The sequence below is a fragment of the Puntigrus tetrazona genome, chromosome 1 (assembly GCF_018831695.1).
Source record: "Puntigrus tetrazona isolate hp1 chromosome 1, ASM1883169v1, whole genome shotgun sequence".
Classification (NCBI taxonomy): Eukaryota; Metazoa; Chordata; class Actinopteri; order Cypriniformes; family Cyprinidae; genus Puntigrus; species Puntigrus tetrazona.
The window spans coordinates 25,745,694-25,771,982 of NC_056699.1; the positions used below are offsets into that span (position 1 = coordinate 25,745,694).

Here is a 26,289-nt window from a genome sequence, read left to right on the forward strand (position 1 = left end):
TTTATGAGATTTCTTTCTACTTCTGAGCACAAAAAAAGACAGCCAACAGCCGATGACTTCCATAAAATGGAGAAAAATATTGAATTCAGTGATTACCGTCAACTGTTTGGTTAGCAACAGAATGTTTCTTTTTGCGACAACTGTGCCTTTAACTGCTTAATGTAGCCTACCCCTAAATCGAACAAATACATTCACTGATTTCATTTAAAAAAAAAAAAAAAAAAACTAGTTTTAACTAAATTGCACTGAATGCACATTATTCGCATTTTGTATCAATTCGATGCTGAAGTGAAATGAAATGCCTGGCTGAGAAGTCGCATCACACTTAAGTTGTTTTGGTAAGCTGAAACTATAAAGCGTTCCTCCACTGCAAATTTACTAAAACTATCTCACATTCGCACGTTTCTCTATTCGTTCGAGCATCAACGTGTGGCAGGATCAGCAGCATCTCCAGACGTCTGTCATATGAGGCACGACTGCGCGTCACCGCTATTTTGGACACTTTGGATGGAGCGCAGGAGGACGCGCACGAGGACGTGCCAGATCTGTACTTGACGCCACAGAAGCATAAATATACGTCTCAGTTCACGTCCTAGCTGTTAAACGAGGATATCGCAGTGAGCTTATCATGGCTGGTCCTCAGAGCGGCTCAAACGTAACGCGTAATTTCACAAACCAGTTCGTGCAGCCGCCGTGGCGCGTCGCGATTTGGTCGGTGGCGTACAGCTCCGTGCTGGCGGTCGCCGTGTTCGGAAACCTCATCGTTATTTGGATCATTTTGGCCCATAAACGGATGCGCACGGTAACCAACTATTTCTTGCTCAACCTGGCGTTCTCCGACGCCTCGATGGCCGCGTTCAACACGCTCGTCAACTTCATTTACGCCACGCACGGAGAGTGGTACTTTGGAGAGGTTTACTGCAAGTTCCACAACTTCTTTCCGGTGACCGCCGTGTTTGCCAGCATTTACTCCATGACTGCGATTGCAGTCGACAGGTGAGGCTGTTTCTGATTGATCGTAACATTTTGATCGTGCAGTAGCCTACACTAACACAAAACTAGGATAGGAGAGCTATTGAGTCAGAGTTCCCACCTGCGAAAGTGGCTATATAATAAAAATAGGCTGATCTGTTTTTAAAAAAGCACAAAAATGTATTTAGAAATGATCAGGCAGCAATAAATACTTATTGCGATGCCCAAATTCATCTAGAACAAATAGAACACTATAAATCGTTTAAATGAATTCCATGTGGAATCGTGTGAATTCCATGTGTTTGCATAAGCGTTCTCTGGAATCCCTTAATTACCTCGAAATATCATCATCAGGCTCTAATTCGTCTTCAAAAAATCTATAAAAATGCATAATATAGAAACACTAAAATGAGAATTTAATGTTAAAGTATGAGCAAAAAGAACTGCCTGAAAACTAGAAATTACATTTTTACAATAAATGAGTTAAAAACGTTTTGTTAAAGAGTCGATACACATTTCAAGGCTTGAAAATGTCTTCGGAAGTTATAAAGCGGCCTACATAGTTGATCAGATCTGCTGTCCTTAGGTTTTTGTGCATCTTCTGTAATAGAAATAAACATTTAATTCATATTACTTTTCCTTTTAGATGTTTGGTAGCTGCGTGTGAGTGTAAAAGCCTTGTAAACCAATTATCATCTCTGTAAAATGATTTGCTCTGCCCACAAGTCCAATGGTATCATTTACAAGTCAAAGGCAATTGGATCTTGAATCTGAAAAACCCTGACAGCCCAACCTTGCCGGCCCCGTTTCACCCTGCTATTTTTGAGCGTTTTTACGGGAATCTGAATCAAGTCATCGTTAAAGAAAAGTCATGGGAATTCATCGCTCAGAAGGTGCGAGAATCCTGTTGATTCAATGATGAAAAAGTGGAGCGCATGGAGAGGAACGGGCTTCAAGGGCCACCGGCGCAGGCTTCTTTCTTGCCCTTGCGTATCCGTCTATAATCTCCTCGGGGAGCTCATAAATTGAACGTCTTCCGTTTGACCCCTCTGTCATTTAACTGAGGAAACTTCATTTCCTGCCCATGAACTTGGGACACGCAGAGCGCAGACTGCCGCATTTTCTAGGATCAAAACATCTCATAGATGTACGGCAGCAGGATTTATCCACTCTCATTGAGCTATAACCTGATCGTTTTCAGAATTACGCAGGCGCTATTCATACGATCCAGTTAGTCATGAATGCATCTAATGAGATGAGATCCGTGATACCAATCTGCATGATCCAGAGCATAGGGGGGCTTTTCTCTTATTAAAAGCTTACGAGCTCAGTCTGTGGCCGTGTGGGAGCCAGAGAACAACGCTTCATCTTAACTCTGCGTAATCTTTCGCCATGCACGAGTGTTTATCCATATGCTGCCTCAATATACTTGTATGTCCATATATTTGTTCCCGTTTCGATAGGATCGACTTCAGACAGGCTTGTGTTCAGAAATTAATTGTGCATATTTTGTGAGTTTGAACTGAGAGAGCAAACATGATGCAGCTTTCAAATTTAAATAAAACTTGGCCCTGAAATGTGTCTTTCTGCTTAAAATGGCGCGTTTAATTCAATTTGTGATTGTTTGTAAAAACCGCCATAATTGTTTCAAAGTAAATCCTTTTTTTTTCTAACACGAATTACCCATGAAGATGTCATCGTGCATAAACATGACACATAATTAACTATAATTATTTGAAACGCCACCTTCAGACCTTTGTGTTTAATTTATGCATATTTCATTATATGTTCAATAGATTCACTTAGAGTGGAAGTGCGCTTAATTACTGAGAATGTTCTAATTAACTCTAAATGTTATTAAAATGAAGTCAATGAACACAAAGGAGGCTTATTATGTGTTATCTTTTTAATTTCTAGTTGAAGTTTGAATAAATGTCTAATAAGTGACGAAAAATGCCATTAGTTATGTTTGGTAACAAACCTTGTTTTGAACTAATAGGCTACAGTTTCTTTGTGACTTTGTCTTTTTTTTCTTTGCATTAATTAAACTCCTCTTCATTTAACATCTCACACTCGCTGAAAGCGTATCAGTTGAGTTGTTCAGTTCTGGTTTAATTACATTACAGACTGTAAAAACGCACTTTAACAGTAATTAACATTGCAATTATATATATATATATCTCATGTACACAACATTACAATTTCTTTTATTAGACTGTCAGTGAAGTACAGAAAATATGTTTATGTGTGTGTTTTTCTTAAAGGGATAGTTCACCCAAAATATTTCCAGCAGAGGACATAGAGCAAAATGTAACGCCAGTAAGAAATTAGTTGTACCAAATAAGTATTTCTAAAGAAAATAATAGGAGGCATAAGCCAAAACTAGTTTTCCTTTCCAAAGCTGCTGTATCTCACGACCAATGTATTTAAAGGTGGCTTCGTTCATACAGATTCATACAACCTCACTCGTTTGATTTTGTCTGATTTGTCTGAACCCAGAATTTCCAACTCATAAAGCACGTGTGATTTAGCAAAAAGTTGCATGAGCGAGGTCGTACACCCTTTGTATGAATCAGCCAGCTTGTAAAATATGTAAAATGTACAAAGATCGGGCCGAAGGACTGGTTCTCATTAGACTCAATTAAATTTGGATATTTTTCTAACACAAACACTGGGACCCGTTTCTAAAAGAACTACCTGATTTAATTAAAGCTCTCTGCAATCTCACGTCTTTAATTTCTGGGGTGTTTTTAAATCAACTAGGTTAGTTTAGATTACTCCCTTCGATCATACTGACTGAGTGCAATCGCCAGATTGAGTGGTACTTTTTCCTCTTTTGTAAAGACATAGAAATGTCATTGTGGCTATTTATTTCAAACGAAAGAAAAATGACATCTATTTCAGTTTCCCTTCACAGCTGTAGAAGTCCACCCCGCCTCGGTGAGTTCCATTTCTAAGAGCTTTGTAAATGCTAAAAGATGTAATTAAGCCTGTGTTTTGAATGCAGGTACATGGCTATAATTCACCCCCTGAAGCCCCGTCTGTCAGCTACCGCTACCAAAGTGGTGATTGTCTGTATTTGGGCTCTGGCGGTGATTCTGGCTTTCCCGCTGTGTTTCTATTCCACCACGAGAACTATGCCTCGCCGAACCGTCTGCTACGTCGCCTGGCCGAGACCTTCTGAGGATTCGTTCATGTAAGAGACCCGACGAAAATCGGTCACTAATGAGGTGGATTTTACTCAGGACTCTGTGTTAGGAGCCAGATGCGTGTGCAGTAAGCAAGACGGCAAGATTTCCTCTGATGATTTCACACCGCCTGATCGTTTTTTTTCTAATGCTTGATCGTAATTGCGCTTCTCAGGCTTTGCTTCCACTGCTCAAACATCGGTGATGCTCTTTCAGGCTTTACATTGCCTGCTATCTTCACGCTCAGTGCCGTCTGCCAGTGAGGCACACACATTAAAAACAAACACATTACCTATTTAACAGTGGCCACGTGGTGTGTAAGAAGTGTAAACGGCACAATCCAAATTTATTGGATAGGCCTGCTTGGGTTTATCATTTGGTGTGGTGCATAAAAACCACTTGTTTATTTACAGTGGCTTCCTGTCCTCTCACCTGTGCAGGTATCATATCATAGTAACCGTGCTGGTGTACATGCTGCCCCTAGTGGTCATGGGCATCACCTACACTATCGTCGGAGTCACACTTTGGGGAGGAGAGATTCCTGGAGATTCGTCAGACAATTACGTCGGACAGCTGCGAGCCAAGAGGAAGGTGAGAGGGCGTAATAACGTATTTACATCACGAGTTTTAGTTAAAAGGGTTGGAACGACGTCGACGCGGTTGATGATCAAATCTGTGGCTGGGAAGTTCATCAACGTGATTTTTGACAGCGCAAGATGTTTCGAAGAATGCGTCTCGTCCAAAACAACACTAACCGGACCCCATGAAGTAATAACTAAAGCTATAACAACTAAAGAAATATAAAAGCTGTACTAGTTAACTGAAATGGAGCTGAAATTAAAAAGTAAACGAGAAAAAAACTTATTGAAAATAGCTTCCGGAAGTAATCAAATTATTCAAAGTTAAACTGAAATGAAAGTAAAATAAGCAAAAAATAGAGTTATTTTAGATATCGCATTGCAAAACTGTATTTTAGAGCGTAGTTTAATGAAACTGCACTTTAAAAATGAGCCAAGTTTAATGTAATTTTTTAAAGTCAGTAATAATTGAAGTTGAAATGACCAAATTTATTTTAAGCAGTAACTGAACTTAGGTTTAAGTGGGTTTACGGTATAAAATGAAAACTGGAAATTAAACGCTAATTCAAAATGCAAATAATATACAGCATACTGCTGACTGCATAGACTATCATAGCATGGACAGAGTCTTTTAAAGACAGTTTTACAACATTCTGGCAAGTTATGTTCTTGTAAAAAAGTTTATAGAACATTTGTTTAAAGTTATCTGTCTTTGATACCGTTCTTAAAACATTCGTTTAAAGCTTTACTTATACGTCATTCAAGGGACCTTTTTGTCTAAAACATTTTCTTTGGACTGGTTGTGTGTCGCTACACGAACCAAAACATGCAATTTTTCAAAATGATAAAGTGCAACACTCCCTCAATGCTTTTCCTGATGTTCACATAAACATGGAAAAAACGGATGTTTTAAACGTTCAGAGAGCATCCCCAAATAATGTTTCATAACTTTAAAACTACGAAAATGTTCGTGGAAAGTATTTATCCTTTTATTTGACTGACGTCTCGGTCATGTGATCTCTGTCCTCAGTAGGAATCAGAACGAGGAGACTTCATAAATGAGCCCTTGCATTTGTAAATCATAAAATAATCTATGTATTTACTGTTACCTGTCCTGAGGGAATCTCATTGCGTTGCTATATCTATTTGATATTTTTCCACAGATTAAGGTCATGTCTGGTTTATCTGGCAGGTCAGCCCTGAGCTTTTTTTTGTGAGCTGCGCCGTTTCATGTGGGACAGTGATAGGTTCCTCTCAGGGATGAATCTAGGACAATTCATCTCATATTGTGGCAAAGTGGTTCATATGAATGACTGCGATCGCTCTGTGTAATCCAGCACTTTTGTTTTTTGATGCAGAGATTATGGAATGGTTTCGAATATAACCGTAGGCTTACGCTGGATTAGAGCACTTGCTAACTCGCGTCCCAAAGCCCGCTTTAAGAGTCTGCCGATTGGCTAGAAAGGTGACAGAAAGCCTTTCAATTGTGAGGTGTGTGAACTCTTTTCAAAAAACCTGCTCCATAAAACTGAAAGGAAATAGCACACTGCCAAAAATTATACTAATTAAAACGTTTTCCGGGCTTTTAAATTGGTGTTAACTCATTTGCACGACAAACATTATTTGTAGATCACTAAAGGGGCTTTTTGTTTACCTTTAGATGTTTTCTTTTTAGTTTTGTTAAATGATTAAGCGTGATTAATTGCATATAAAATAAAAGATTTGTTTATTTAATATTTGTGTATATATTGTGTATATATTTATCTTGTATACTGTATATAAATACAGACACATGCATGTATATATTTAAGGAAAATCAGTTGTTTATATATTACATATATTTAGTTAATATCTAAAATATAATTGTATTCAATGTATACAATTGCAAATATTATATATATATATATAATAACTATTTTTAAAATATTCTGAGAACATTGAAAAGTAATTAAAATGTAATAAAAATATAAAAATGTGCACAGATGAATGATTTTATATACTTTATATACTAAAACAGTTTATATAGCATTTATTTTGACATTGACATTATGAACGTGTGCTGTAATTTTTGCAGATTTAATGCATCCTTGCTTGAAAGTTACATTTCTTTTCCTTTTTTTTTTTTTACATACTATTGGTTGAGCGTTTCCCTAAACTTTATATCTATCTCCATTGTTTTTGAAAACCAAACACTTTATAAACTGCCACCTCTGTTGTTAATGCCAAACATTTTCCGGCCATTAATCCATCGCTTCTGAAAACGCCGTACAACCATCTTCCATTCTCTCAGCATCCTTTAGTACATCCTTCGAAAAGCCACTAACAGCATCTCAAGCGGTCTCATTACTCTGCGCATAATTTGACACGGACCTGTTGGAAAAGACAAAGAAATGCCGTCCGTCATCAATCACTGAACACTTTCGTTCGCACCTGGTCTGTAAAAAAGTCTTGTACCCCGAAGAGACCCGCCGTAGTATAATGAAGCTGGAGCCTTGTGAATAATTGCTGATTGACAGTTACACAAAGCTCAGAAAGGTTAGGCGTGACGTAACCCTGGCGGTGGATACGATGAGCCGAAGCGTCACAGAGCCTGCCCTTTTGTGCCAGTTTGACGCGGGTTTAGTTAAGGTTTGCATTTGAAGCGTACGAAGGGTCTTCAATCAGAGTGAAAGTACATTGTCTTCAGGAGGGCAGGGTGAACACGACCTGGCTGTCAAGAAGGTACAGCTAGTTTTCCGCTCGGCGCGTGACTGACTGTTACAACACCATTCATGATGTTCAGCAAAAGGCATTACATTAGATTTTCATAAAAACCGCATTTATCGTGATTGTAAATGTGTCACGCTTTGCGTCAAACTTTCTCTTCTATATATATATATATATATATATATATATATATATATATATATATATATATATATAATTCTTTCATTTCACCCACCACAAGATCACTTTTAAACATTTTTAACACACACACACACACACACACACATATACATATATATATATATATATATATATATATATATATATATATATATAAAGCTATTAAATGTAATAAATAATTTTTTCTCTATCTATACAGAAATATGACAAAAACAACAAAATTACTCAACCTTTAAAATGGAAAATTTGCAGATATATTAATATATAATACAATACGCACCACTACCACAGCAGTTTGGGATCAGTACGATCATTTTATTTATTTATGTATTTATTTTTAAATACTTTGATTTAGCAAGGATACATGAAAACTATCTATCAAAAGAAAAAAAAGATTTCTTGAGATCCTGGAATAAATGTATTATGGTTTCCATGAACGTGCTCGCATCACAAGTGTTTTCAACATTGATAACAAACGTTTCTGGAGCATTAAATCATCATCTTAGGCTGATTTCTGAAGGATCATGCGAGACCGAGGACTGGAGTGGTGGTGCTGAAAATTCAGCTTTGATCACAGGAATAAGCTGCATTTTAAACTCACGATATTTTACGTAATTAATATTTTCCAATGCAGTAGTATATGCAGACAGCAGATTTTCACTATGCAAAATTTTATACACCTCGTATTTGGTTCTAAAAATCCTGAAATAGTCTCTTGCTGTCTAATTAGTGAGCGCTTTGTGCCTTTTTCTTTCTAGAATGCACTGAAAGGCGGGCCAGATGCTGCTAGTCAGAAGTCTGACGGTGTTTGATGTGAGGCTGTTCAATGTAACGAGAACAAATGACCCCTGAACGGTCTGCTCCGTCCTCTCCACCTGATGCCACTAACAACAAATCAAAACACAGTATTGTCCTTTGGTGCCATTTACATATGAAATATGCAATTATGTGTTTTTTTCCGGCACACCGCAATTTCCTCCGGTGCTCTTTCATAATAAAAGTGAGGTTGACTCACGCGCCTGACGACCGCGCAAAAGCTTTCAGCGTGGTGCCAAATCACCACCGACACGTTTCTCCTCGTCATTCATTATCAGTTTCAGCTTTAAGTTTTCGCCGGCAGCAGATGGCTTTGAGTCGGCAGATGGAGACTTCACACAGACTGCGAGCTGAGCCGTGTCTTTCCCTGATGCTGTTTTCTTCCAGAACACAAGAAGCCGTTTTTTTGGCATATGCTTCGTGTTGCGACTCTGAATGAATGATCTCTGGCGCTCTCCTCAGGTGGTGAAGATGATGATCGTGGTGGTGGTGACCTTTGCCCTCTGCTGGTTGCCCTATCACGTCTACTTCATCGTGACGGGCGTAAACAAGCATCTGAACAAGTGGAAGTCCATCCAGCAGGTCTATCTGTCTGTGTTGTGGTTGGCCATGAGCTCCACCATGTACAACCCCATCATTTACTGCTGTCTAAATGGCAGGTAATTAAACACTCATACTAATATGCATATCTTGTATGCCAAATAAAATACGTGTTTTAATAAAAATAATAAAATAATAAATAAATAATGCAAAAAAGAAACATTATGAATTTTTTAAAAATAGTTTATACTGTTTTTTTAATTTAAAATTTTTATTATTTTTTATACTGTGGTTTTGCAGTTTGTAATAAACTTATCGGTCAACTCAAAAGCTAGTTTAACAAGGAAAAAACTCATCCAAACGAAACATTTTAAATTAAAGTCAATTATAATAAATTATAATCAGCTACTTTTGAATAAATTGTTTATTAGTAATAGTCTATTTAATATTTTAATATAAAATAACAGCATGTCATTGTTAATATATGATCTTATATAATAGAAATATATTATTTTGAAGAGAACATTTAAAATACTGTTTTGAATGCTATACTTTTTTATATAAAAAAATGAATCTTAAACTATGTAGTCTTGCATTTTTATGCAGTTTGTTCATAATTAAAACAACAATTATAACAATAGTAATAATGCAATTAAATAATTAAATACGTTACAGTAAAATAATTAATGCTGCATTTAACAAAATATGTAATCTTTTATCTTATATATTTAATATTTATTTGTATATCTTATTTAATTTAGTAATATTAAATATCTATATATATGTAATATGTATATTGTCAAACTAAATATTCATATTATATATTTAATAATGTATTTAATCATTTTAAACACCTATTTTATGAATTATATATATATATATATATATACCAATCTTAGACCAATTTTAAGTTCTTTTTAAACTATATAATCTTGCAGTAACTTGTTTACTTACCAAAGCTATTTACTCTCTTTAGGGCTGGCAGTTATTAATTTTATACCTTCTAATTAATTCAAATGCAGATCTTTTATCCTACTTTATTATTGAAGTTACTATTGAGAACCTCTCGATTGTATTGATGCTGTTCATTGCGTTTGGATATGAACTAGTTTTCTCCAAAACGTCCAGATTCAGGGCCGGTTTCAAACGGGCCTTCAGGTGGTGTCCCTTCATCCAGGTGTCCAGCTACGACGAACTTGAGCTCCGTCCCACCCGTCTCCACCCTCGCAACCAGAGCAGCATGTGCACCCTGTCCCGCATCGACACCAGCGTCCACGGCGACGACCCCCGCCGCAGCAGGTCCCTGCGGTGTCAGGCGGAGGTCAGAGACGAGAGCGCCGCGGCGGCCACCAAGCTCTGTCTTCACCGGGAGCCCACGTTCGCGTCCGAGCAGCTCAGCTGAAGGGCTGTGTGCTCCGTTACGGACGGAAAACAACGTGAACGCGTCCTCGGGCGTCCTGTAAATGACACACTGTACATTTCAGAGCGTGCACTGACACTAAACGCACTCAATCCTGCTGCATGATGAAGTAGCACTGCCTCCAAGTGGAGAACTGTGAATGACTAGCGTACTACTCGATGCATGCTGCCTAGCACTGCATACTACCTTCTTTTTCAAAACACAACACAACATACGTATTATGCAATGGACATGAGCAGATAGTGTGCTACGCTACAGATTCATCACCTCATCACGTTGCATGATCTATGAAACACAAATGTGTCTTTCAGATGATGCTTAAGGGCGTGCTTGTGATTCGTTCAATTCAGTAGAACTGGACTGTAGAGTATGTCCTGTACATCTGTTTATTTTTATGTCTGTGCACATGTGCTTTTTGTACTCATTTAACGCGCCGCAGTAACTTTTCGCCGCATAACTTTTACCGCTTTAGCGCTTAATAAACAGAACTGCGCGGAAGAACACTGTAGCCGGAACTACTTCTCTCTATGTAAGTCTATGGCGAATCACGCAGCGTTACCTACCCGAACCCGTCTAAATAGGCCCAATATAAACACGTATTAAAGGTGTTGTGCGGTGATTCAGGACAAGCCAAAATCACGGTTTGGAAAATGGATTCACGGTGTACTTATATACATTTTGTAAATTGTGTAAAAACACACAAAAAAAGTTACTGCGGCTTTAACATTGCCGGCACTTCTCCTTCTGCATGAAAGCGTATTTTAGTTCGGTCTTTTATAAGGGAGATTAACTGACTGAAATTTTAATTTAATGTAAATTTTGAGTCATCGAATATAAAGTATAAGTACTTTTGTAATGGTTTTACTGGAAAAAAGTTGGTGGTATTTTAATTGTAATTTCTGTGATGGTTACTATTGGGCTTCTGTTGTTTTTTTTTAGAAGAGGAAAACCATTCAAACATCAACCATCGTAAATAGGATCAAATGAATGTATATAAAAGACTACACAGTTTTTATTTTTGTGTCTTGTTGATGTTTGGTATATTACAGTATGTGCTGTATTTATGATGTACTGTAATTGATAACATCGCTGATAATGCGCTTATGGTTTGTATCGTGCATAATAAGCAAAGTTAACTTTTTATTATCACCTATCTAACCTACCTTAACTCCAGTCTTTGTGGTAAAACGCTTTTTACGTCTAAATGCATCAAAGCCTGCTCTGATTTAAAGATATCTGTTAAAAACGAATCAGGCTGGCATTGCCAAACTGTTCTGATGTTGAGCATGAACATTAAAGTGAACGTCGAGAAAGACAAAAACATGCTTTGTACGAAACATTTTAGTTATTTTGGTGCTTTAACGCCAACTTCACCCGACATGAGTTTATTAAGTTTAAATAAAATACACTAGAAGTTAATGATTTTTATTTTTTATAATTGATGGTCCACGCTGAACGAGCTTAACAAATGATGCTGGTGCGGTTTTTGGCACGGCATGGTGTTTTCTGTCGCTGGAAACACTAGATGGCGCAATTGTCCGTGTTTTTAGTTCCGTGCTGGCGGCGAAAGCTATTTTGAAGGTTAAAAACAACCGCTTCAATCAAGCAAAGATATTGTGTGCGTTGTATTTTGAAGGATATGTTCATTTCCTCATGTGAAGGAAGAAGACAATTGTTCATAGCCTGTTTAGGCTCGCGATTAATGTCAGACTGTGCGATTGCAAAACACATTCTCATATCTCTTTTTTAGCAAAAAAACAAAAGGCATGTTTCACATGACTTCCTGTTTACGGCCGGTACGTCCCTTGCTCGGAATATCTTCTTTAAATCTCCCTTCCTATTCCCTGTTGAATGAACCACTGCCCTGCTATTGACGTCTGACCTGGAAGAAAGAAAAAAACTGGAAAAATGATAAAAAATATAAATTTTTCTACATGCATCAAAGCTATGGAACCACTAACACAGTCTTTGAATAAACAAGTAAGTGCAAAGGATGTTCGTTTTGCGAGAACCCTGCTGCCTTCATTGAAGATTTGCTGGGTTGTTTGGATAAATGGGAAGATACCAAATTCGGGTGTCCGAGGGGGATGCTGGGTTCAGTCTGTCACGTGTGCACATGTACCGTGTGACCCATCCAAACACAGCTCGCATATAGCGCGCCGCAACTCCGGTGTCTGCTCACACATCGATTTATGTGTTATTTTGGTCTCCTCTCACTAACCTTCAAGGTCTCTGCAAGGTCAGTAAATAGCTCTGATGAGTCAACAGCTCCCTCTTCATCTGAACTGGATTAATACTTGCAGGTACGATCATGTGATCCCGGGGGCCTTTCGTGAAAAGTCACTTTATAAAGGATTTATAACAATATCCGAGGCCCTTTTACCGCATTCTGTCTTTGTACGAAAAACCTTTCACATTGCAAGACTCTAACATGCTAATTATCTCCGTGTCATTTAATATATTTAATAATTAGTCTAATGAGCATCGCTATCGTTATCATCAGTAGCAACAGCAATATTTATTGATTGTATTTATTTTCTAGTTTATCAGCTCTTTAATGCCAGTATCATATTAATAATAATATCAGCAATCTTTGTTAATATTATTATTAATTAGTTTAATAGTATAACAATGACATGAGACAGGATTAAGTGAGTAAGCAAATATAATAGCTATTATTATTCATTTAATAATACATTCTTTCGTCAGTATTTATTCATTCAATTATTAAAACCCTGGCATGAGTGTTCAGCTATAATAAAAAATAATAAAACATTTTTTAATAAAAAAATGGAATGATTTATGTGGGGAAAAAAGCTTGAATTTTTAATGTCACCGTCTCGATATCTGTGCAAAGATGAGCTCGTCATATTGTCTTTTAATCACCAACAGTGCATTTGAGAGATGATTATATCATTATTGTTTCTAAGAAAAATGCGATGAAGTTAAGCCCCAGGAGGCCCACAATCATGATACGGTCGACAAAAACAATGGCTTGTACAGCAAAAAGCCTTTGTGAGAACTCACATTACATCTCAGCTGGAGTTTTATGAACAGATAAGTCCAAAACGACTTTTGAGCCTCAGTTCTGTGAGCGTAATCTAATAAAGAGCATGACCGCAGAAACACCGTCATGCAAAAGAGCGGAGAGCATCACGCTTCTGGAATTGTTCTCTGAGGAAAGAAGGACGTGTTTGAGTACAAGACGTACTGAAAAGAAAATACGCTTCGGTCAGCGTGAGCTCCGGGACCGGGGGGTGAAGATGGGTATTATTCGGCTCTTCGACCGGAGAAAAGCCTTTGGGCTTAAAAGAGCGATGTCCTGCAGCGACCCCTTCGAAGTCCAGGCTGCGATCCAACTGAGCGTCTGCGGAAGGACGTGAAAGTTACGGTCCACGTCGAGTTCCCGTTTGGTCCGACTGAGCTTGAGCAACGCTGGAATGAAGCGGGCGAAAAATTCCAGTGTCAAGATGTGCAACGCTGATAGAGACTTGAGCGAGGAACACGCAGCTGCTGCCAAACGTGGTCCTACTGAGGCTTTTAAAGCTGATTCGATTATACGTAATACTTTTATTGTATTATGTTTTCTCATAGTTCTTCAAAATGGCTAAAAGTTAGATCATTATTAAAGGAATAGTTCATCATATATACAGTATATATACATGAAACCTACATCCAGCTAAAATCATGAATGTCAGTATCTCAACGTGTTTGGCTTCAGATGGTGAACTTTGCGGCATCACAAAAACATGCACACGAGGGAATCAAAGGTTTCAAGCAGTAATGTATGTTCAGCGATGTTTGTCCGGATTGAGCAATGCTCGGTTGAGGAGGTTCACGTGAAGCGACACTTACGCGTAGATTTCCCCTCAAACGCATTGCGTGGAGCTGTACGAACCGCAAACGCCACGTGACAAAATTTGGCCGGCCATACGCCGAACTATCCGTCACCCGAGGTTTTGTTAGTGTGCGTTTTCCCAATAAACACATAAAGAACCCGTGAAATCAGTAACAGAGCTTTGGGGCTATTGCGTTGTGTTTGGATAAGAGAAAGTTCCCTATTTTAAAAGCACGCTTGGACGTTCCTGCTCGCGTGCGTACTTGAGGTAGAATCGCATGACTGGACCATTTTTAACGTACGCCATGATATTCTTAGTCATAAATCAAAACTAGTGCTGACTCCTGCTAATAAGCCGCACCGTATCTCTCTCTAAACAATAAGTTGGAATGCAGGAAAGGCTGCAGTTGGTGTTTGCGCGCGCTCAGCACTTTTTGGGCCCTGACGAGGGGCCCTGCACCAGCCCTCCGGCCTCAAAACCCACGCTGATGAGGTTGGAAAGAGGCAGAGAAGGGCAACCGCATGTGTCGTAAGCGGGGTGTTCGTGACAGCTGTCTTCTCTATGAATGTCCCTCTCTGTCTGATAGCAGCTGCTAGGTCTTCAGAGAGCACACATGCCGGGCAGAAGCTGTCAGACTTGACTTCTGTTAGTTTAGCCACCGCTTTAAAGCCACTCTGTTATCGTCTCAGATATGACTGAAATGCAGATTTGAGAGGGAATGGGGAATGTGGCGTTATGGGCCAAAAAGGGAAGGTTTGCAAAATAATGACCTCCAGATTGCTTAAGACTTATCAAACGGTGTTTATTATTTTAAAAAAAGAATGTTGCATACTAGTAATTCACATCTGTAGTGGTATAAAATAGCAAACTGACCTAAAAAGTAAACTAACCTAAACAATAAGTAGAATAAGTGCACTTACGTATTATTGCTATGTATGTGACAGTTCTGATCAATGTTGTTACACAGAATCAGAGAGCTCAGCTGAAACTATGAGAATATTTCTCTGGAACAATATTACCATGAACTCCTTCCTGTGAGCAGCTGGAACAGAAATGCCACACACTACAGCCTGACGAAAACCTCATTTTAAAAATGGAATTAAAATAAGACAATAAAAGCAAATGTTCTGAATGGAATTTTATAAATGGAACTGAAATAAAAAAAATAAGAAGCAAATGTTCTGAATGGAATTGAAATAAAACAATAAGAAGCATATGTTCTGAATGGAATTTCATAAATGGAATTGAAATAAAACAATAAAAAGCATATGTTCTGAATGGAATGGAATTTTATAAATGGAACTGATATAAAACAATAAAAAGCAAATGTTCTGAATGGAATTTTATAAATGGAACTGATATAAAACAATAAAAAGCAAATGTTCTGAATGGAATTTCATAAATGGAACTGAAATAAAACAATAAAAAGTATATGTTCTGAATGGAACTGAAATAAAAAAAATAAGAAGCAAATGTTCTGAATGGAATTTTATAAATGGAATTGAAATACAAAAAAAAGAAGCAAATGTTCTGAATGGAATTTTATAAATAGAATTGAAATAAAACAATAAAAACAAATGTTGTGAATGGAACTTCAGCGTTGTTTTGTCTGCTCTTCTATCCTGATGCTGTAATATGTTCCGCATCACCTGCAGCTGGCCAATGAGCGCTCTTCCTCCAGGTAGCCGGGTCTCCTGGCCTGATTTCAGCACAGAAGCGCACCAGGAGCTAGTTGCTTGTGTTTGGTGAACGTATAGCCGTACGAGCATCGCTTCCTCGCGGCTAACGATCACTTAAACGCCGCAGTCGAGAAGGTTCGTGGCGGGTGACGTCACGCGCCCTTTCCCCCAGTTTCTGCCGCGCGCGCGCGCTCCGACGCGAGGTTACTGTCGGTCATTGCGGCACTGCAGCGCTCTGGAAGTCGCTCTTCCCTTTCCGCGCGTCCCTACATCGATAATGTCGCCGCGCGAGCGTTTAATGCATTTAATGCACTTGACTAACTTGACAGACGCGCGTTGCTTTAACACGCGGGGAGAGTTCAACAGGCCGTCGCGCAACAGCGAATAGGCGAGGAAACGTCGAAGAAAATGCATCGCGCGCGCATATGTTCATTCAAAAGCGAGATGTTGTGATGACCGAGTGTACAAGTATACTATATTTAACCAGCCCCCCCTCCCCTCCTCCCCTCGCGGGGTTACTCTCGGACAAAACGAGCCTTTGTGCTCAGCTGCCGAGAGGAGCCTGAAAATAAGTTGATATCTGCTTCCCCAGGCAAAATATTTCATAACTCTGTAATGTTAAAGCATTTTTTTACTGAAAACCGTCCCGGCTTTTTAACGGAGATTATTCCGAGCGTGTCACAACAGCGTGTTTACGGACCCCACGTGCTTCTCGGGTGCCATAACAAACGCGCACAGGCTTTTAGTTATGCCACAATAAATAAAAACGTTTTTTTGTTGTTGTTGTTTTTTTTTACGGTTTTTATGCATATGGTTTAATGCAGCGGACGCGTTCGCATGCGATGGCAACGTTTTGCTGCTGTGCAATATAAGACTCGTCGGAAGCGAGGCGCGTGCTCTTAAAAGGGCAACGCCTTCCGCAGGCCGCGCGGTTATGTGCGTCGGTGCCAAATAAACCAACCGTAGCGGGAACAGTGCATCTTCTCGTTACATATCAACTCACGAGTGACTCAACAGTAACAAGGCTGTGATGAGCGCCAAAGGCAGCCATGTTTGGCGGCATCGTGCCATATCAGATCAGGCTTTTCTCTATAACACCTAAATGATAACAAATATACATTTTTTTGTGATGAACTGCTCCTTTAAGCCTCAAAAACGGTGTTTACCACAGTCTGAATGTTAAACTTCCCCGTCAGCGCTCAAGACCCTACTGTGGTTTCCTTTGGTTTTCACGTGTCATGCTCGGATGCTTTGTTTATCTCTGCCTCGTTCTCTGTGTCATCGGTACAGCGTCGCCCCTGAGGCCAAACTCCACAAAACCGGCAGAGGATACTGGGGCAGGAGGGCAGCAGGACACAAAGAGCTGAAAAACAGGATGAAAGTGCTGATCATATGACCAAAAACACAAAAGGCACAATGTTGCCTTCGAGTCAAGAGTCGCTGTGTGGTTAGACACAGACAAGCCGCTTTCTGCTTTGTGAATATGAAAGTCGTGAAAATATTTAGCAATTATCAATAGTGTGTATGTAAACTAATTCATATGGAAGCGTAATGCATGGCATATTAGAGTGATATGAGGCAATATGCAATTGTCACATTATATACATTCAGTAGATATGTGTATAAAATATATAAAACTCACATAAACAAGTTATATGTTAATAATATCTATGTGATGATTTGATATGGTTTTGTAGCTACCATGTATGTTAACAATATACAGTATGTCCAAAAACGTATTTTACATACGTACATCATATGAAATATATCTTCTATACCTATACCTTTTATATTTTTCCTCCATATGGGAATATATTATTATATATTATATATTAAATGCGCAGAAATGTAATCAGTTGGTGATTCATAACGTTCACAAGGACTTTGATGAACATGGCGTATATTTAACACCGTTTTAAAAGTACATTTGGCAATAAACTTATAACTTAAGTTAATGCATTAACTTTTTTGTGGCTTTAAATAATAATTACAAAAAAAAACAACCTAGATGCAATATTTGTACTTCCTTTATCATATCGCAAGAAATATTGGCAGGAAAAAGAAATGTTAATTAGTTATTAGCACCTCAGATATACTTTATGGGTGAAGTTTATCGTGAAGTCTGAAAGGCAAAGAAGAGAATGTGTGTCAGCCACACGAGCGCAGTTCTTTAATGCATGACTTTTCACATTTCTCCAGAGCAGCGATGCAGAGCGCCCAGGGAATAAGTAAACAGAATGCGTTACCTGTGTCTAAGTTTAAGAATGGACAAACCGAACATGACTTTTTTTAGTAAAAACAGAAACTGTGTTATAAAATGCATACTTTTGTCACCCGTGTGTTTTATATTTGGAGTGATTTGGATTTCTAGGGCACTTTATCAATAACATTTCAAAGCTAGAGCTATATATCTTGCTCAGTATCTTCCCTCAAAGTCAGTTTACAACCTGCCTTCATTTCTCAACCTATATATATATAGTAAGGTAAAATTATATTATATATAGTAAGGCAAAATAGATATATATATATATATATATATATATATATATATATATATATATATATATATATATATATATATATATATATATATATATATATTTTTTTTTTTTTTTTTTTTTTTTTTTCACTTAAGTTAGTTGCTTGGCATGGATATTTCATTAAGATAGAAATTTATATTGAAATTCAAAATTTTCAGAAAATTGTACGCTCGGTTCAACATTTTTAACATCTAAGCATGTCTAAAAAAATCACCACGAAAAAAAATGTGGCCTATTTAGCAACTATGAAGCAGGAAACCTTGTGCCATCCAGGTACTGCGCACCCCTTTTTCATTTAGTGATATCTGTCAGGTTATATAATTTATATCGAATGCATAATATCTGTAGTATAAACTAACATCGCATGTAACGTAAGACTCACAAAGTAAGGTAAAATAACAGATTTTTGAATAAATTAGCGTTGCCCTTTTAAGAGCTGTTTTGGGTCCGCACGTGCTTTCCATATAAGGAGGCTGAAGACAAACAGCAGCGCGTTTGACCGACAGTAACCTCGCGCATCGCTATAAAAGCTTGGAGGAGAGGAAAAAGGTCCGTCCATAAGAGCACAAAGCACCACCGCTACAATATCTCTTTGAGAGAGTCAGAACAGCTGTTTTTCTCTCTCCTCAACAGGATTTACAGTTTATATGATATAAAGGAATAATAATTTCGGAGCGCGGAATAACGGTGAGTAACGTCGAGTTTCTTCTCTCTTTATTTTGAGCAGCGAGCTCCGTGCCAAGTCTAATTTTAATTTTAATAGCGTTTTGCACAAAAACCCACCAATTCTGTCATCACGTCAACACGCCGTTTTGTCGTTTTCCCAGAAATCACGCGAGCGACGCGTTTGTGTCTTTTCTTTTCGTATCGTAAACAGTTGGCGAGTCGCGATGCTCGGGAAGCTTGCTATGAAGTAATCTCGTTTTGCTGAAACTGTCACGTCTCGCCGTACAGCAAGCGCGCATTTTCAACCCGACGGCTCTTTAATCGGAAACTTCGCGCGTTTCATCGAAAACACTTGATGCGTTTTTATTTGTTTGTTTTAACGCTTCGCGGCGGGTGTTGAAAAGTTGCGTTTTATTGACCGCTGTTTTCGTCATTGCTCTAATGAAAATGACAACTTAAAAAAAGACGAACAAAGAAGACTGTCTCTCCGGCATCTGTTCGTAACCGAGTCTGCGCGGAATGACCGGGAGTAACCTCTCCTCTGCGGAACAATGAAAAGCGCACCGAACTCTTTTGCATCTTTAAAATATCGCGATTGTGAGCGAGTCTGACGGTTAAAAGAAACGCTTGGGTGTGTGGTTCGGTGTACGAATCGGTGTCATTATGTGTTTTGTTCCTTAGATTAATTCGTGGCAGAGATTGTGTACAGTAAACAAATGCATGTGGGGGGTCTCTTCTTACATCACGTCTCGCGCTTTAAGTGACGGACAGGTTTGTTTTTCGCGCTTTGAGTGCAATATAACACATGTATATGTGCAAGAAGCGATGGAGTGGAGCAGTACGCGAGGCGATGAGGGGAAATGGTAAACAAGACGGAAAATAAGAAAAACCGAAGGCGTCCGCTAGGGGCGCTCTTTGTGATGTTGCGTATGAAAAACAAAAGCACAAAAATATGATTTCATAGCAGAGTGCCGTATCTGCACGAACTGTTTAAAAAAGGACAGAAGCAGGGCACGTTGGCTGCTGATGAACGATGCAGGTTTTCGTACCGAGACTCTATATATTATTATAAATATATTACAGTTCAAAAAACACCCACCGAGTGTTTTTATATTCGCATTTTTTAAACGCAGCATGGCAATGAAAAGGCTTTCTGGATGTTTTGGTGCATTGTAAGCGTTAATTAAATCAATGCATTTTGCAAAACGCCATTAATGCAGAAAAAATGCATGTGACTCCCACTGATGGAGCAGCGACTCGTACGTTTGGTTAAGAGCGACAGCCCTTCAAATTAATTTGAGAGTGCATCACCAGACAATTTAATCAAAACACCAGCAGGACATTATATTTTATGATTCAGTTCATTATGCAACGTACCAGCCCACATGCTGACACGGTGCACTGTTTCCACTCACTCCTTGTAGTCTCCTATACGAGATAAGACGAATGGCTCGAAGACACCATATCAGTGGCGAAACATTGTGTTTTAAAGCATTAGCTTACCTTGCTGACCTCGGAGGTGATTGTGGATGAATCAGTTTTCTATCCAGAATCCCTCTGCAGTCATACTTACGCGCACTACTTCGTTTTCCGCCTTTGCTTTGATTATAAAGAGGGAAATCGGCCGAAATGCTGATGGGAAACCCTCGCAATCTGCTGTGTGTTTACTCATCCAAATGTCTTGTTTACTTCATTGCATCACTGTGTATTATAAACGTGGCATGTGATACTTTACCGCTTGTTTGACCGACCGGCCGATTTGTTCAAAAAGAGCTTGGCATCGCTAGCTTGACCTTTTTCCTTTGCTTCTTGTTGTCTTGCTAGCTGCAGAGAGGAGGCACGGACGGTTCGGATCCGTGGAAAGATGGCTGTCTCCACTCAGTTGGGTTTGCTGTTGTGGAAGAACTTCACTTACCGCCGGAGACAGACTGTAAGTTCATACCCCACTGCGCGACCAGTTATACAGCAATCAAAAATAGCGCTATAAATTGAAAAAGTTTAATAGGTAGCAAAAACGAATGCCACATGGAGTCCCCGGGCTCCTTTTTTTATTTGTTTGGTGACATCTGTGAGGTTCTGGGGGTCACCAACAGACACCGCGTTGTACAAATGACCAACCCCCGCATCTAACAATGAATAAATGCATAAATAAAAAGACGAACTATTCATTCAGCGTGTTTTATTAAGTGATTTTTAATAGGTTGAAGTGGCTGTTATTTATTACCTTATTATTTCATTTCTTGTGCTCATCGTACTTTATGTCAAAGGATAGCTGAATAAATACAGTGCTCTTCTCATCAGCCTTCGCTCAAATAAATGTGAATGAAAGCTTATTAAACGGCGGTTATAGCATGCAAGCACTTGGCATCGAGCGCACGAACAGGAGGTTGAGCAAAGACATCAACCGTCATGATAAACTGGATTTTCTGGACTTCTAGTATAGTTTATTCAGGATATGTGAATAGCAGATATGCTGTGCCGCAGAAAGTTCATAAGGGAGGAACAAAAACAATTCAGGGTGATGAACAGATGAGTCAATATCGCACCGTTGTGTCTTTTTTTCCCCCCAGATTCAGCTGCTGATCGAGATCGTATGGCCACTCTTCATCTTTTTCATCTTGATATCTGTCAGACTCCACTATCCTCCATACGAGCAACACGAATGTGAGTGGCCCGTGATGGCTTTCCCCAAAACACAAGCACAGAATGAATGCCAACGCATTGTGTGAGACTTGAACTCAGTGTCTTTCTCGCCCAAGAGGTCAATATTAATCTGAATGAATTAGATGAATAAAAAAAGCCGTTGTTTATGGTTTGATCGCATTTTTCGAAAGGCCTATTTTATAAACCTGCTTTTGCAAAAGGTTCACACTGAAATGATCCCGAATGCATGTTGTTTATCTTCGCGTGTCACCGCGTCTTACTTCATTCAACGTCAATATTTGCTCCTCTTTGGAAATCGCACGGTCCCCGGGGGAGGTCAAGGACGGCAAAACAGCTCCAAGAATCACGTGAAATTTTACATATCACAAGATCCCTGAAACCCAGTTATCTTACAGCGCGTCCGCTCCTGTGTTTTAACTGACATAACTAAATGTTAACTATTTTTTAGTTAGTTCCAAATCAGAAAACGAGGACCAGGCAAAATAAGAAAAATAAATCAATATTACAGTAGATGAAAAAACTGAATCTATTTAAGGGAAAGAATTTCTGCGGGGATGCGTTTCTAGGAATTGTGTCTGCAAAAGATAATTCAGCATGACCTTTGCCTAATTATTCTCCAGATTTAATAAACTTCGTTTAATTGCATCGAATGCATTAGACTGCAGAACTGTGGTTGCATTTCTTGTTGAAGATTTAATGTCACAGATCTGATTTCTTTTCTAGGCCACTTTCCCAACAAGGCCATGCCCTCTGCAGGGACTTTACCCTGGGTGCAGGGCATCATCTGCAATGCCAACAACCCCTGCTTTCGTTACCCCACCCCTGGAGAGACCCCCGGAGTGGTGGGCAACTTCAATGACTCCATGTAAGTATTACAGGTTTTGGGTCGGCATTAGACTATACACAATATATAATGAAGTTTGCGTCACCTATGTGTCATTGCCGCCTTTTGCAGCATCTCCCGACTGTTCACCGATGCCAAGAAAATTCTCCTCTACAGCCAACACGACAAGAGCTTCGAAGGCTTCAAAGGACTTGTTCGGGCGCTGAGGAAACTGCAGAGAAACACCGAAGGTATGTCAACCTTAAAAAAACAAACATTCATAACATTCACGTTTCATTTTTGTGGTATAAACCTATAAACATCTGACATGCATTGTAGCTCAAACGTTTCGCAGTGAAGACTTTTAGGTCAATCATTTACTTAGTTAAAAATACTGTTAAATGTGAAATATTATTAGAAAGTTAAAGACCTGAATACACTGCAAAATGTTGTTTATTCTCGTTATGTAGTGTTCGTTTTCAGCATCATTACTTCGGTCTTTAGCGTCACATGATTCTTCAGAAATGATGCTATTATCAACATTAAATACCGAAAAGCGTTTTTTTTTTTTTTGAACATTAAGTTCAAAGGCACAACATCAGTATGAAAAAAAAAAAAAAAAAAAAAATAAATAAATATATATATATATATATATATATATATATATATATATATATATATATTTGGAAAGTGATGAAAGTCTTACATCCTTGCTGACTAAATGTAGTTACTTTAAAAATCGTATTAACCTGAAACCTTTAATTAATTTTATGTTAATTTTATGTTAATTTTATGTTACTTAACGGTTATCACTTTTACCGTGTTGTGCTGAAAGAACTGAAAGAATCGTTCATGGTCTCATTAGCACACCTGAATCGATACATGGAACCAGAACCAACGGGGTTTACTTCACTTTTGTTGAGATTAATGTTTTCGTCAGTCTCTTGTGAGTAATATGCATTAAAAGGTCATAAGATCTTCTCTTGGTTTGAGTTAAGTTTCAGCTTCTACTGAAGTCACTCTACTGCTTTACAGCGCCGTTTGCTCTCTCGTCAGGATAACTTGCTGGTTCAGTGTGCAATTAGGTTAAGTAGTGAGTCCCCACACCTTAATTCCCAACGACCATCAGTGTACCCAATGAAATGGAAACAGCAGGGGGATTTGTCTGTTTCCTGTCCCACGGTCAGATTAGGTATGGTTCCTCATTCGAGATTCAGTGTTGAACGTCAAATAGGGAACGTTCTGAACGTTATATAGCATTACACGGACCAATGGCTGGGATCTTTTAAATGCATTGCTATGCAGCTGACAGGCGGTTGCATTACATCCCTGCAAAAGCCTGCATTGCATTCTGGTCTTTAGATCCTTTTTCGCTCGTTATTAGACGACTTCTAGAAGCGATACTTGCGAAAACGTTCACAATACAGTGGCTTATAAATGGACCATTTTGTGACCTTTACGTAGACAGGCAACTCTTGGGAGCTGTTGTTGAGAGAGGCTTGTGGGAGTTGCATTTACTTACAGTTGACGGCATTTAATTAATGTCCCCCGAGGAGATGCTGTTTGCACCTGGGGCTTGAGGCTTTGTCTGCCGTGGTTTAGAAAGCCTCAAGAGTCACAATAGATAAACATGATCATTTCATGCCACAGTAATAGGTTCGAAGAAGGTACGACAACGTATCCCATCTGCTTTTTGAGCTTGCATCACGAAACTTTGCCTAAACTTTGCTTCCATTAATAACATTTAACATCAGCGTGAACTTTCCATTCCACAAAAGACCCATTATAGTGTAGGAAAGGTTTTTTTTTAGATTATATAAGATGTTCTTCACACTAATAATAAATTCAAAATTGATTAAAAAACGGTTCTCGTTTTGCATTGCTGCAAAAAAAGTGAACCTCTAAGGGTATATAGCAAATGATGTTTCTTTGATATCCTAATTGCTTCTTCTACAAGAATAATGCATTCAATGGAGATTTGATCTGACTCTGATCTGCAAGATTTGCCAGATTTGTCTTCCGAGGACAAATATTAGTAATCCTGTGCGTGTGCCTCGGCGAGTTTCACAAGAGTTTCAAAACTGCTTCTCAGACGTGACTCAAATGGGTTTTTATTTTATAGCAATATACTCTTTTTATTGGCGACTATGGTTCCATGTAGAATTTTCAACATTCACTGGAACCTTTTGTTAAATGTTGCACATGCGTTCTTTTAAGAAGGATGTTTTATGGAATTGTTGTGCAAACGTCTTCCGTATTCGCTCCCTCTGAAATCCCGTATAGCTCATTTCCCGAAAACGCCCTGAAAAGCGCTCGCTAGTGGTTTTCGGAGAAGCGGCTGGGGAATGACCTGTAGTCACCCCGGAGGAAAGAGACCGACTCAAACCAGTTCGCGCCGATGACTCTTCTGGAATGTTCTCACAATGAGCTCCGTGAGGAACTCTGTTGTAGTTGCTTTCTGGCTTTTGTTGTTCCTCCGTCCTTTATCGTGGACGTCGCGCGCGATGAACTCAAAATTGAGGGCTAAATGAACAATTCTCTCATGACTTCAGCGGTAACCGAATGCAATAGTTCAGCTGCATTACCTCACTGGCTTTATCACTGAGTTGGTATTTGCAGTAAAGTCATGCTTCTCGCAATGTTCTGAACGACACCCTTTGTTAAAAATAATATTATTCATATTGTAACTGTGAATCACTCCTTTATGTCATGAATTCGGTTAAAAAGAGTCTTATTCAGCATTATTCTGACATGATGCTATCTACTTAAGTATAAACACGGTATAATTAGTATTAGTATAGAAGTACGTTATATAAGTTGTATAATTTATGTGTGTAAACATAATAGCACAATAATGGTAATACTATAAATACTATGTATTTAAATTAAACACATGTGTATACATATAAATAATATTCAAAAAGTGTATACTGTATGTTTGTGTATTTATATATACCTAATAAATTAACAATGTACACACAGAATGTAAACAAAAACCTTTATTTTGGATGTGATTAATCATGATCACCAAGTAAAAAACCAAATAAACAAACAAAAAAATCTATATATACACTCATAAATAATATAAATAAATAATCACATAAGTTATATATATATATATATATATATATATTTAAATAACTTACAATTTATATGATTATTTATTTATATAATTAGGAGTATATATATATATATATACAGTATATATATATATATATATATATATATATATATATATATATATATATATATATATATATATATATATATATATATATAAAAATTATTTATTAGTGATCGTGATTAATCACATCCGAAATAAAGGCTTTTGTTTACATAAACATACAATTTTTAATTTGAAAATATTTATATATATATATATATATATATATATATATATATATATATATATATATATATATATATATATATACATGTATTAAATTTAAATACAATGTAATACTGTTTTATCAAGTACATTAATGTATTAATTAATGTAGTGTTTCATGCTTATATTTTTAGTCTCAAAGGTTTTCTTTTTCTCCTAGGGTTCAAGCTGAAGGACTTCCTCCGTGATAATGAAACGTTGTCTGAGTTTCTGGAGAAAAACGCTACCCTGCCCAAGCATGCTGTGAGACAGATAGTGGAGGCTAACATCAACTTGGAGAAGGTAAATAA

The 26,289-nt window shown here is 38.2% G+C and overlaps 2 protein-coding genes across 7 annotated transcripts in view; both read left to right on the forward strand.

Moving 5' to 3' along the window:
• The first annotated feature begins 488 nt into the window (after nucleotides 1–488).
• Nucleotides 489–11,766, forward strand: LOC122353169 (neuromedin-K receptor-like). 3 transcript variants are annotated; one of them, XM_043251110.1, is made up of 5 exons: nucleotides 489–996; nucleotides 3,980–4,168; nucleotides 4,601–4,751; nucleotides 8,903–9,099; nucleotides 10,109–11,766. In XM_043251110.1, exons 1-5 carry the CDS (start codon nucleotides 629–631, stop codon nucleotides 10,380–10,382), a joined length of 1,179 nt encoding a protein of 392 aa, XP_043107045.1. In that variant the 5' UTR covers nucleotides 489–628; the 3' UTR covers nucleotides 10,383–11,766. The 3 variants fall into 3 exon arrangements, with proteins under 3 accessions (XP_043107045.1, XP_043107054.1, XP_043107063.1); XM_043251119.1 differs by lacking the exon at nucleotides 10,109–11,766 and having other exon boundaries at nucleotides 8,903–9,103; XM_043251128.1 differs by lacking the exons at nucleotides 8,903–9,099; nucleotides 10,109–11,766 and adding an exon at nucleotides 8,383–8,580.
• A 7,181-nt stretch (nucleotides 11,767–18,947) lies between these two features.
• The window catches only part of abca1a (ATP-binding cassette, sub-family A (ABC1), member 1A), a 34,632-nt gene continuing 27,290 nt past the window's right edge, over nucleotides 18,948–26,289 (forward strand). For 2 of the 4 annotated variants that reach the window (XM_043251051.1, XM_043251076.1), the window contains exons 1-6: nucleotides 18,949–19,145; nucleotides 20,949–21,054; nucleotides 21,695–21,788; nucleotides 22,512–22,653; nucleotides 22,744–22,862; nucleotides 26,160–26,281. In XM_043251051.1, the coding sequence (XP_043106986.1) occupies nucleotides 20,989–21,054; nucleotides 21,695–21,788; nucleotides 22,512–22,653; nucleotides 22,744–22,862; nucleotides 26,160–26,281 (543 nt within the window). In that variant the 5' untranslated portion in view covers nucleotides 18,949–19,145; nucleotides 20,949–20,988. Of the gene's footprint in view, nucleotides 19,146–20,948; nucleotides 21,055–21,694; nucleotides 21,789–22,511; nucleotides 22,654–22,743; nucleotides 22,863–26,159; nucleotides 26,282–26,289 lie in introns of all 4 variants that reach the window. The other 2 variants (XM_043251068.1, XM_043251059.1) reach the window with 2 other exon arrangements.

Bases quoted from the DNA above. Each gene is read 5' to 3' on its own strand.
- LOC122353169 (XM_043251110.1), top strand. From the start codon at position 629: ATGGCTGGTCCTCAGAGCGGCTCAAACGTAACGCGTAATTTCACAAAC. The intron at 997-3,979 runs GTGAGGCTGTTT...TTTTGAATGCAG, and splicing joins ACTGCGATTGCAGTCGACAG to GTACATGGCTATAATTCACC. The intron at 9,100-10,108 runs GTAATTAAACAC...CAAAACGTCCAG, and splicing joins TACTGCTGTCTAAATGGCAG to ATTCAGGGCCGGTTTCAAAC.